This window comes from Cicer arietinum, chromosome 6 (genome assembly GCF_000331145.2).
Source record: "Cicer arietinum cultivar CDC Frontier isolate Library 1 chromosome 6, Cicar.CDCFrontier_v2.0, whole genome shotgun sequence".
Classification (NCBI taxonomy): domain Eukaryota; kingdom Viridiplantae; phylum Streptophyta; class Magnoliopsida; order Fabales; family Fabaceae; genus Cicer; species Cicer arietinum.
The window spans coordinates 2,515,771-2,528,218 of record NC_021165.2 but is presented as its reverse complement, the minus strand read 5'-3'; the positions used below and the strand labels follow the sequence as shown (position 1 = coordinate 2,528,218).

Genomic DNA, 12,448 nt, shown 5'->3' with positions numbered 1-12,448 from the left:
CAAACTCCTCCCACTTAACATGTATGTTTTAAAATCCAATGCTTAATTTTGTTTGTTCTTGGAATTTTTTCTCATAAATGCAACCACCACCTGTTAACAATCCCAACTGACAACTCGGCTCCTCTAAATGAAATCTTCAGATTCAGGTCTCCTGCACGGAGAAGACAAACTCTGCCAGAATTTGTTTCCAAAATTAAGTTCATCTGGCTTGAATTGTATTAGTCTGTAACGGACATCCTAATATCCTAGTTCCAGATTCAATAATAATAATAATAATACAACACATAAGTTTATAAAAATAAAGTAGAAATCAATGTCCTCAAAGCATTCTTGAGATTTTGGAAACAGGGTAAGATAAACAATTTAACAACCAAATGGATGCATCCATAATTTCTGGAAGAAAGTATGCATGCGGATCACAGCTACACAAATGAATACATAAAAACCAAAGTACAAGGTTCCAACTGCCAAATTAGAGTCTGCAGTAAGAGCAGTTTCAACATAATTCACAATAAAAATTCAAGGATAGGAAGTCACTCTTTGATGCTCCAGGTTACAAACGCAATGGTGAATAATTACATTTATAAATGCATTAACCCATGAACCCGGATTATCTATTCAATATAATTATTTACATTATTTTTCTGGGATTCTCACCGGAATTACACGATACAACATCTCAGCACCAGCCCCTTTTGGTCAATTCTTCCATCTTCATTGCCTAGAAGTCATATATGGTCAATTAGCTTTCTCATAACACATAAGATTCATAAGGAAAATGCAAACCTAACAACCAGTATACTATTTCCACCAGTGTTATGTCACCGTAGCTTACAATCTAGTCAGCACAAGCTAAAAGAGCAGATTATATTGATCCAGTCAACCAAGTTATATTACACTACCATTCAGTGATATGTTGGAACACTCTTAAAAAGTTCAACTTCTCTAGAGTTTTAACTTGATCCTTCTGTCTGGAGTGCACTGAGTTTGCCATCTCATTTTTGGTAACTCCTTCACTGATATGGCAATATATAGTTTGATGGTGTAAAGAAAATTACTTTGGTAAATTAATAGATTAATTACAGTTACAGATTAGTAACAGCTATAAGCCACAATTTATAATTTGTAGCTCAAATATATTTAAAATATAAATCAGATATAAAATACTTATACAAGATTCAATTCTTAAAATCAAAGTTGTCAAGATCGAGATTTTGATCAAGAACAGGTGGGGGGGCAGGGTGGCAAGATCATAACACTCAAGATCGCAACTAGGATCTGAAGATCCTACCTAAGTAAATATGTAGGATCAGAAAGGAGTGGCAAGATCGCAAATAATTAAGACTGCTTGCTGAACTAAAGCTAACTAGCTCACAAATAATTGACAGTAAGCTAGGTGCCTATAGTAATTGCTATCATGGAGGAAAAAATTATAAAAACACTAACAAATAGTAACCATCAAAAATAATATTGACACACCTTCAGGAGGTTGAGCTAGCTTCCTGTTTTGTGGAGACATCATTTCTTTCTTCAATTGCAACAAAATATCTTCCATTGTAGACTCTCTTTTCCAATTAGAAAGCATGGGAAACAAATGTGGCTCAACCTGGTAATTTAGAAATTTATCAGTTCATATTCAATTGCTATGGTGCAAGGAATCCTTGATAAAAAAGTTACCTACCATTCCAGATTCTTGGTTGACGCAAGTCATGTTAATCCTTGTCTGGAATCTAACAGATGGTGGATTGTCTGGATAATCCTTGCCACAAAACAATTTCAACTGGTAGATACGACCTTCATGAACAGTCTGGTAAAAGAACAAAATAAACAGCAAAATTCCACAAGTCAAAATGAAGTTTAACAAATATTAATTTCACTTAACAACTAGAGAGCGGCACATGCATCCTGTTTGTGGCATTAAGGGGGAAAAAACTAAAGTTGATAAAGCAATTATGTAAAATAAAGATCTAGGAAAAAGTAAATAGAATTCAATTTCTCAGGAACAAAAAAATATAAATTTTCAATCATGTTGGCACCAAAATACTAGGAGACATATGAAAGTTTACTTTAAAAGCAAGCACAAAATTAATATGTTCCATAACCATTTAGTTTCCAAAGTAATACAATAAACTCCCAATAATCCACACATCACAGACCCCTAATTCTGATCAAAATAAAAAGTTGTTTCAACAAAAAACAAGACATGCAATTTGCAAACACCAAATTTGCCGGAATAAGTTGGCAAGGATAATGTGCATTGTTGATCAAAATAGACAAGCAAAAAAGAGAACTGTAAAACCATACATATCTTACAAAAAAATAATAAATTCTGCAATCTTGCAAATAGGTATTGAATGCATTTGATGAAACAGAGAGCAAAGAACAGAATAGCTTACACCAGGAGGGCCAATAATAGTCCCAGTCCATGACTGCATGAATATATCATCAGCATCATCCATTCCATAGCTAACAGTCCCATCTCCAATTCCCTTCTCACCTCGCTCAAGCTCCTCCAATAATCTGAAATTCCTAGGAACTGCATTGATAGACCAAAATTTTAACAAGATAAGTTAAAATTACAAATCTATGTGTGCAATAGAACAGTTACAATATCAGATGAATGTAGTCAATGATAGGTTACATTGACAAAAGAGGGGATATGAAAATCACATTGCACGTATTAAGTTGCATTAAAAAAATTGTTGCATAGATATTTGATCACATTTTTAAGTTTATTGATTATAGTATCTTCATGTATAGAAAATCACATTCTTAAACACAGTCACACACTCTTTAAATTGACTCAATTCCTCAAAAATCAATCTGATTGCCTCATAAACTAATCACTTCATAAAAAAAAGGTGCTGACATTTTGGGAAATGAACCAACCATACAAGTGTGCAAAGAAAGTGTATTTCTCAGGGCTTGCCTAATCAAACCTCCTTCACAGACCATGCAAGTTACGACATATTTCTTAGTACACTACATGATCCATCCTAGAACATCCTACTCCTGAGTCCTGACCATTAACAAACTGTCATAATCCCTAAAGTCCTTATCACCACGCCTCCAAAAGAGATTGATACAGCGAGTTCATAATTTATAAAACAATTTCTTATAACGAAAAAATAGTGAGAGAAATACACTACACTAAAACTTTGTCTGTCCAATCTTTCCTCCCACTCTATCAATCTTTATGCAGTTAAATTGTTTCCTAACCATGTATGCAAAATGAGTCCACTCTAGTAAAATGTTAGGAAGGAACAATCGGAAAATCAGTGGCACGGTTAAAGGATTGGACAAAAATACACCAAGATGCAGTTAAAGAAACATAACCTGCTACCTAAAGTTTCTACAGTAAGTAAACTGAGCAAGAAGAACTGCACAGAATTACAATCTCAGCAAAAACAACATTGAAGAAGAGAAAAACAGAGAAAATCCAAAGTTCATATCACAAACTCTTTCCATTCAAAGTTTTTCCCCTTTCACTGTAACGTTTATTACAGAAATAGCTCAGATAACGAGTATTTCATAGTATTACAGCTCCAATTGAAACAAAATTATATATATAATCATATACAAAGAAATTGAAGTTAGAAACGAACCCTTGACGAGTTTCAACACAAATAAATTGAAGTTAGAAATTCTAGATTATATATCCACAACAACTGAAAATCAATCAGAGAATCAGAGGAGCAGCAATAGACAAGCAATCACAGCGAAAACAAAATCAAAAAACAAAAAAAATATCTGAAACAGTAGAAAGAGGAAGAACAAGAGATAATAGGAAATGAATATTGAAGTGAAGGTGTTAGATAAATTACCAACGACGGTGGAACCTTCGGAACCCATTGTGACAGTGAATCGGAAGGTCTAGGGTTTTGGAATTGTAGAGAGAGAAAGTGAGAGTTAGGCAGAGAGGTAGAGAGAGAAAAGATAAAGATGAAGGCGTGATCGTAATAATATAATAATGAGTGTGGCTTTAAGTCCAAAAAGTTTCTGTTTAGTATTTAATATACACGTAACGAGAGAGAAAGCACAGTGTAGAGCTTACTAAATGGGTTAAACTAATTCAACAACTAAACTCTACGTTGCGTTCAAGAGATAGATGCTAATTTACAAATTTGGCTTAATTATGCGTTATTAATTATTGCTTCAATAAATGCGTTTTAACGATTTCAAATGAAGCTTTTTTAAAAATATAGTTACTATAACAAAAATTAATTATATTTCAATTCCTATAAAATTTCTTTTTAAGATTTTTTTTTCTTCTACTTTTGATTTTTATAATGTTGTGCTTCACAATGTTAGTTTCTATTGAAATTTAAATAAAACGCTGTAAAAAGTTAGATTTCAACTTTATAAATTTTTTATTTTTTTAATTTAGTTAACGATATATGAATAATTAAAATATCTAGATGGTTTTATATCATAGAATTATACGTCACGTTATTTAAAATATGTCAAATCGTATTTTTTTAGTTTCAAAATCTAAAAATATATCAAAATTGTAAACTTTTAAAATAGGGGACTATTTTCGAAAATTAATAATAATAATAGAAAAATCAAACCTGTAACTAAGACTAAAAAATATAATTATTAGTAGACAACCACAATGTGAATTCTGATGTTTTTTTTATAAATGACAAATAGAGAAATAAGTGTTGACGGAAAAAAAATATTATATGCGGATATTTTTTAATAAATACAAGTGAAGAAGTAAAAGTAAAAGAGTACGAGTGTAATTTAAAGAGATTTTAGTAATTGAAGTAAATATATTTCCCCGAAAAAATATTATTGACTTGGGAAATCGATGTGTTTGTCTATGTGCACTGAATTTTCAACTAGGCTTGGCCAAATTATTGTAAGTGGCTCAAATTGGATATCCAACATGTAACATGTGGTGGCATCTATATAAGATCGTGACTAATGAATAAAGCAACTGTCGGATGTTTGTTAGTTTTGGAGATGGATTTCTTCGTGAGAGGATAAAGTGTTATATCTCTTCATTTGAAAAAAATTCTCGTTTTTTTCTTCTTTTTGAATAGTAAAATAAATGATTCAATCAAAAAATTACAGCTGCAATTGCGAAGTTTATGCCAAGTACGGCAACAAGAAGCCAAAAATTCATTACAAAAGTAAAGAATATTGAAGAAAGTTATACAATAAGAAAAATGTCTTTTGTCACTATGAATACATCTCCGATATATGTACGTTTATCTTTTACATTTATTTAATGTTCATCTTTGAAATTTATTAATTACGTCCGATACAAGGACGATTGTTACATTACATGAATTAAACAAGAAAAAGTGATTATATAAACAAAATTTTAGCTGCAAAATTAAAAATGTCTTTGAAAAGTTGAAATGGAAAAAAAAATCCAGTTTTCTAAGAGATTTTCAGTACATAGCTCATTATTCAACTATGAGATACCCTATTGGACGGTTATAGACATTCAATTTTGTCTACTAGTACATCACAGCACAAGCCAATGTTTTCTGCTGCAACTCATTTAATTACATAATGTAGAAAATATACTTTTTTTATTGTCCCTTCGTAATATGCTTTATTAAATTAAAGAGTAGTTGAGATGGGATGGACTATCAAACGCTCATACTAAAGGTGGAACCAGTTCTGTAACTAAGGAAATAATATCAAATCTAAAAGGCAATCAGAACGAAAGAAGTTGCCAGCAGGTAACTCTTAAACCTTTCAGTAAATCAAAAAGATTACAAACTTTAGATGCCCAGCCTGTCAGATTTCCACTGTAATGTAAAATAAATCTGACTAATTGTCCAAGTTTCTGCAATGAATTATAGCAATAAAGACCACCCATTCCAAACACTGGAATTACTAATTATATTACCAACACTAACAGAACTGAGGCATAATCAGCTCAAAAGCAGCAAATCCAAGTAAAATTATTTGGCAGCCAAGTTCAATCCCCATGGATAGTATATCGTTCCCATTTCCTTGTTGGATCATAGATCTGCAATTGACAATGAAAATAATCAGAATCGGTGGCTGTGTATTAAGCTGCTATGCATCACATTATCATATAACAATTTGAGCAGATTGTTATAATGAATATGCCAGTTCAGAAGATTCTATAGTGATGGGGATTTATCTAAAACATGTACAAATGCACTAAACTCTGAGGCAGAAGAATATGAAGACCAGCGTATGAACTATGCAGTCACAGAAGAGGGGAAGAAAGAAAGGGAGTACCTCCCATCTTGAAGCAGGAAATATATGCTTGTTCTTCTCATACCAGTGCCTTTCTACAACTTTTCCAGCATGAGACTGTTGATTGAGATACGAATACCCGAGTAAGGTAATTAAGAGAAGAAGTTTAAAGACAAGTTTACAAGAACACCTAAAGGCAAACACAGGCATTTGTCTTGTTCTCACTATCTTGAAAACTTAAAATTTCAATACAGTAACGGAAATGACTGGGTAGAAGATGTACCTCATCCTTCTCTATGGTGGCATCAGCAATTGTACGTACATCTTCATGCACATCAAAATGAAAAAGCTGTATATATCAAAAATAGTAAGTAATGACGAAACTGCAAATCATTACAGGATAATCAGCAAACACTTTCAAGTTTATGAAGGCATGGTAACAATATTAATGGCTAAGGGATACTGCAGGAAAATGTAACTTTTAAGCAGCAACCATGTAAGAACTAAAGCAATATAGATAGACTACTGACCAAAACCAAGTGTGTTATCACAAAAGAAAAAAATCTTGCTCATATTTTGACTCAATGTCTTCGTATCAAAACAATTCCTCCTTGGATCAATTTATATCTAAAACTAGTATGTTAAAGAATCTTGCCCAGACAGAAGAGGAATTTCTGCTGGTCAAAAGAACTTAATTTTCTCTTTTAAACAATGAAGAATTAGTTCATTACTGAAATGCATTATCATTCAACAATTACCCTCTTACCTGTAATCCCAACAATTTAATTAACGAAGTAGGCATTTGCCCCACTTTATATAAGATTTCTCATTTGTTACTGTTCTCTTATTTATTTAATCGTCCCAGTAGTTGATAACATCTTTTCCATGCCTTTAGTACAGTTTTGAATGTGTGTTTTTAAGAAACCATTAACAGGGCAGAACTAGGAATTTTTTCTTAGGGAAGCCAAAAATTACAAATACAATGATTAAGGACTGAGAGAGTTAACTGTATGTTGTCAAAAGGAATAAAATACATGTGTGTGTTGCTTCCAGAAAATAAACACAATAAATTCAAGAAAAAAGGATAATAGAAACATACTGGTCCACTTTTGCCCCTAGCTTTGTTCACAATTAGCTCATAGAAGCTGTGTTGCTGTAATATGCATGGAAACGGGTAAATAAGTAAATAATATTTGGCACATGTGCACATGCACAAACAATGTTGTACACAGACTTGCTGAAATTATAAACAATTTTTGTGTTCGTACATGAGGAATGATAAGGTCTTCTTTCACATAAAGCAAATTTTCTACTGAGGTTGTTCGAATCTCTCGAAATTCAGGAGCTAGCTGCTGTTGGACTGCTCGAAGAAACTCTCCAATGCTGTCGCCCTTGCGTACCTGAATTACAAAATGACAAAGACACCAAGATGTAATATAATATGGCAAATGCAAGCTGAGGACTTAGAAAGTTAGTTGAAGCACATGACCTCCACTTACCTGGATCGCACGCCTGTGGCCAGTTCCATCCCAATAGCTGTATGTGATTTGAAGAGGCTCGTCTGAAGGCCAGGAACAATATATTCACAAATGAACAAGAGTTAAGAGGCAATTAAGCATGTAAAGGACGCAATTACACTTATTTTCTTCCCTAAGCAATCACATTCCACAAGCTAAGCTTTTCAACCGAATAAATTTTTTTGAAAGGGTTGAAAGAAATTAAGAACTATTATAAAAAGAAGAAACAATTACTTCGAATTTGGTCCTGCTCACGGAGCCACTGTCTGCGAAGCCTTTCACGTTCAGCTTGCTCCTCTGCCTCCCGCTCACTGAACAAAATCCTCAGCACTCCTATGCCCAAACGTTAGAGAAACAAACAAAAAACAAATAAAGGAAAAATGGGTATTGAAGATAGAAGAGAGGCGGCGCACCTGTCAGGTAGAAAGCTAGTTTCAACAGTGGGATCTTTACCAAGCTTACTACACCTTACTCCTCCATTTGTTTCCATATTATTACCTATCCGCACAATAGCAACATCATTTCATTTATCAATGATCGTTCATTCACAATTCCATAATATTAAAACAGTCTAGCAATTAACAACATGTCATTACACGCAAGTCGCAAAATAATAATAAATGAATGAATAAAAGCTATAATGTTCAATTCAAAGAGCAATTATATTATATGAAATGAAAGGTAAGCGACCAGAGAAGTAAAAAGCAGTTACTTACTGTGATGTGGCTGCTCCTCCTCCTCCTGAGCATCATTGTCAATATCCTCGGAAAATGATAGTCTCGAATTGCCCTTGACCTTCCTCTTTTTGCGTTTTTGTAATTGAAGCTCCTCTTCCTCTTGAAGCTGTTTCTGAAGCTTCTCCTTCTCTTCCTCCTCAAGTTTACTCTGAATATTTACCCTCTGCATATTCAAATTCAGAATATTAACCCATTAGTATGAACATATAAATGAATTTAACGGGTTAGGGATAATAATAAGATGATGAAAAAGGACAATACCTTCTCAACATACTGTTCTCGGGTGACGAGACCAACAGTTTCTTTCTTAAAAGCAGTCTCAAGAATCTGAAACGATGAAATTGAAATGGGAGGATTAATTATTTAGGGGTTGTAATAAAATAAAATTGAAAGAAGAAAAAGAAATCAAATTGAAATGGTACCTCGGAAGTGCTGGAGCCGAATTGGAGGAGACCGGGTTGGCCATTGGAAGAGGCAGACTTGGTTTTCAGCTCTTGAATTTTCCGACGTTCAGCTTCTCTCTGTTTCTCTAGCCGTCGGATCCGAACTGCATCTTGGGCAGTGCCCACATATCCGTCTCCCATACCCGACATCACTCTTTCTCTCTTTTTCTCTTCAGTTTAAAAATATGCAACCTGCTGTCTGTGATTGTGAAGAAGGAGATAGTGAGTGTTTCAGTTGTGAATATGGGATTGTCCACCCAACTCAACCCTATTCCACAAGGGTCAGGGCCAAAAGGTGCAAGGGTGTGTTTGAATTTTAGATTAGACACGGCGAGTAGCAGAGGTATCAGAAAGCTAAGTTATTTTTTATATAGTCAAAGTTAGGTATATTGTCTGTGTCTGCAATAAGGTTTATTGAGCAACAATGTTTTCTAGAAGTTTTTATTTTTACATAGTTCAAACCTCCCAGATTTACAAATTTACAAGAAGAACATGTGGTTGCTTCGGGGGTTCATACGCCAAAGTTTAAAATATTAACAATTGGTCTATTTCCTTAGTTTTCAAGTAATTCTTTTTCCTATTATCCCCCACGTAGTTTTCTGGTAATTTTTATGTAAAATTAACTTTTAAAACATACCATTCTCTGAATTTCTAGTTCCAATCTTTTTGTATTTTGTTCAATAATGTCTTCAATGGTTTAAACATCTATTTAAGGATTCAGAAAAGGCTGTGAAAAGAAAGAGGGTTTAGGTCTTGCCAAAGAGTTGGGATTTTTTTTAGTGTAGTGCCAAAACTTGAGAAAATGTGGACCAGTGATTTGAGGAACTTGCTCGAAAGGTACTATAAGATAATTTTTCAGTTAAATGACTATTGGGGAACAATGAATAGAGTAACATGAGCATATAAGAAACTTGCCAAGAGAAAACAACAGAATGTCAATGTCTTAATCTTAAGAGCCTTTTCATTAGTTAAGAAACAAATCACTATACATTGATTACATTCTCGATTTTCCTATATTTAGTTGAGAAGCCTTCATAGTATAGAAGCTAATCCAATTTGGGAATTAAGGTTTCAACGACTTTAAGTATGTATTACCTTGTAGTTTACGGGAAAATGTACAGAAACAAAAATATCTAATACTTGTTTTAGGCATTGGTGTTGTTCGTTGCATGGTTACAATGGATTTTGATTTGAGGTTGCTTTTTAAATTTGAGTTTCTACTTTGAGACATATTATTTCACTTGCTAAACTTGTTCACTCACATGCTCCTCTTTATTCTTTAACTTCGAGAGGCAAACCCCATCTAAACTATCTGCTATATTAGAATAAGGGGGAAAACACGAGGCTGTTTATTTACACAGAAACAACAACAACCAATGTTCAGAATGCAAATCCAGTAAAAAAAACCAACTTGAAACATCTTAAACTTTATAGCAGAGAAAACCCCCACTTAATATAACATTTACAGAATTTATCACACTCATAGACCATCGTATATCAACAACAACAAATCTAAAAACAGAAGCAAAACCAAGAAATGAACTCAAAGATGCTAAACCAAAATCAACAAAAATGATAAATCAATGACATTATGTTTGTAAACAGAGATCATAAAAAGAAGTAAAGAAACTGAATATTACCGAAATTCTAGACAAGCTCCTTGGTATCTTATTTGACGTACTCTCTTCAAATATGCCTTTGCTCTTAAAACTGAAATATCACACAGGTATTTTACTTATGATTCAATCTCACATAATCAATCAACTAAAATTGCATAACAGAATCGTTGTGAAAAAAAAAAACAACTTGTGATTAAACCCAAAGTAGCAAATAGCAGAAAAATAATAATGTGAAATTGTATGAACAATAATTTAAAATTGATATATACTGACATTGAAGCAAGTAGTGAACAACAGTTCAATCGATTCCGAGTTTTTGAGTTAAAAATCGTGAATGAAGTAAACTGAATAAGGGATTAGGGTTCTTAAATGTGCACTTTCATGTTGTTTATGAAAACTAAACGAAACAAAACACTTATTCGTACAAATTGGTACGAATTGAATTTTAACACACAACAAATAATAATCATGTCTTACTCACTGAAAATCTCAATAGTTAGAGTAAAAATAATGAATTCATAAAGAAGCTTAGTAAATTAATTGCACCAGAAAAAAAAATCAAAAACTATCGAGGTCTGAAGATATTCGAAATAAACATATTTAGAGCTTTAAACAGAGATTTTTCTCAACAAATTGATTCATAAATTTCCAATCAAGTTGGAAGTGGAAATCAAATGAATAGCAACGCATAGAACGAACCAGCTGTGTTGGTTGTGGCCGCTTCAGGGAGAAGGCTTACGAAATCGAAGAGAGAGAGAGAGAGAGAGAGAGAGAGAGAGAGAGAGAGAGGTGGGTTCATTGTAAAACTACTTGTGTTTGTTATTTTTCATTTTTGGGCCTTCATTTCTTGTTGGGTCCAAACGGTCTAAACTGGCCCGAATGAAAAATTAAGCTTTTCTTCTCCTTCTCAAATCTTTTTCAAAAATTCTTAAATTTTGTCATAATTGAAATTTTGTATAAATTAAAATTGAATTTATTTTAACATATTTAAATGTTATCGAGTAGAATTAATTTTATCTCATTAATTGATTTTAACTTTAAGTCAATATTTTTAGAAGTACAAACGTGTAAAATTTATTATTTAATTTATTTTTATTGTCCAACTCATCTCTATAGAAAATATGACCTTAATATTTTATTTTATTATTATCTAATTATTATTATTTTATTATATTGATTATAATAAATATAATTTAAAAAAATTTATTTTAACTCCAATAGAAAACATAAACATAAGCAATTTATCTCTACTTAATTGAAAAATAGGTGAGAAGGCTAAAACCCAGCGGTTGTGGTATCTAAAATCAGTCACCACACTTTTAAAAGTTTTAATCTTCAATTGGCTTTATAGATTGAAACTTGAAAGTTAGGTGACAAAATATCAAGTTGCATGTGCAAGATTAATCAATAGCATTTTGTGCTAAACACGTGGAGATTGACTACCAAATTTGTCCCAAACTACCAAAAATTAAAACTATGAAAATAAAATGAAAAAATGATACTATCAGAGTTATCGAATTGAGATTCAACAACTCAATCCTACTTGTTTGATAGATTAGTTAGGTTTAGTTTATTGAACTCAACACGTTATGCTATGCAATTAGATTACATTATTTACCATTGATTCATAAATAAAGGTTATACTTAAAATAAGATTTTTTACTTTCCTTTTGTGATATTTTTTTTGTTGATATTTTTTTATCGTACCTTCTTTTGTGGTTGTTAGAGTTGACAATGTTCGACATATAAGTCCCTTTTTGGGTTAATTTTTTTATAAAATTTACTCTAGATTTAAAAGAAAAAAAAATGTGAATATATAAATTAATTTTATATTGATGATTAATAATAATAATAAAACATGAGTTATTATTTTTAAAATAGCTATAATATACATAAGATAATTGGTTTATGTTAGTCGATAATATAAAATAATTTTATATATA

General features: G+C 32.3%; 2 protein-coding genes across 2 annotated transcripts; both read right to left on the bottom strand.

The window, feature by feature from the left end:
* Nucleotides 1-435: 435 nt before the first annotated feature.
* On the bottom strand, nucleotides 436-3,987 carry LOC101497310 (ubiquitin-conjugating enzyme E2 variant 1B-like). Its single transcript, XM_004503307.4, has 5 exons — nucleotides 3,825-3,987; nucleotides 2,397-2,536; nucleotides 1,682-1,807; nucleotides 1,480-1,606; nucleotides 436-721 (listed from the first exon to the last, which is right to left on the bottom strand). The coding sequence occupies exons 1-5, from the start codon at nucleotides 3,850-3,852 to the stop codon at nucleotides 663-665; spliced, it is 480 nt and encodes a 159-aa protein (XP_004503364.1). The 5' UTR covers nucleotides 3,853-3,987; the 3' UTR covers nucleotides 436-662.
* Nucleotides 3,988-5,689: 1,702 nt separating this feature from the next.
* LOC101496982 (protein XAP5 CIRCADIAN TIMEKEEPER) lies at nucleotides 5,690-11,336 on the bottom strand. Its single transcript, XM_004503306.4, has 13 exons — nucleotides 11,205-11,336; nucleotides 10,527-10,596; nucleotides 8,866-9,085; nucleotides 8,705-8,770; nucleotides 8,423-8,606; nucleotides 8,120-8,204; nucleotides 7,941-8,017; nucleotides 7,689-7,750; nucleotides 7,458-7,589; nucleotides 7,289-7,342; nucleotides 6,473-6,538; nucleotides 6,232-6,306; nucleotides 5,690-5,992 (listed from the first exon to the last, which is right to left on the bottom strand). The coding sequence occupies exons 3-13, from the start codon at nucleotides 9,034-9,036 to the stop codon at nucleotides 5,942-5,944; spliced, it is 1,023 nt and encodes a 340-aa protein (XP_004503363.1). The 5' UTR covers nucleotides 9,037-9,085; nucleotides 10,527-10,596; nucleotides 11,205-11,336; the 3' UTR covers nucleotides 5,690-5,941.
* Between the last annotated feature and the right edge of the window lie 1,112 nt (nucleotides 11,337-12,448).

Coding starts and splice junctions, on each gene's coding strand:
- LOC101497310 (XM_004503307.4), bottom strand. CDS start 3,852: ATGGGTTCCGAAGGTTCCACCGTCGTTG. Junction 1,808..2,396: donor CTATTATTGGCCCTCCTGGT/GTAAGCTATTCT, acceptor TTCTTTTACCAG/ACTGTTCATGAAGGTCGTAT. Junction 722..1,479: donor GCTAGCTCAACCTCCTGAAG/GTGTGTCAATAT, acceptor TATGACTTCTAG/GCAATGAAGATGGAAGAATT.
- LOC101496982 (XM_004503306.4), bottom strand. CDS start 9,036: ATGTCGGGTATGGGAGACGGATATGTGGGCACTGCCCAAGATGCAGTT. Junction 6,539..7,288: donor CTAGGGGCAAAAGTGGACCA/GTATGTTTCTAT, acceptor TGATATATACAG/CTTTTTCATTTTGATGTGCA. Junction 6,307..6,472: donor CCACCATAGAGAAGGATGAG/GTACATCTTCTA, acceptor CTCAATCAACAG/TCTCATGCTGGAAAAGTTGT.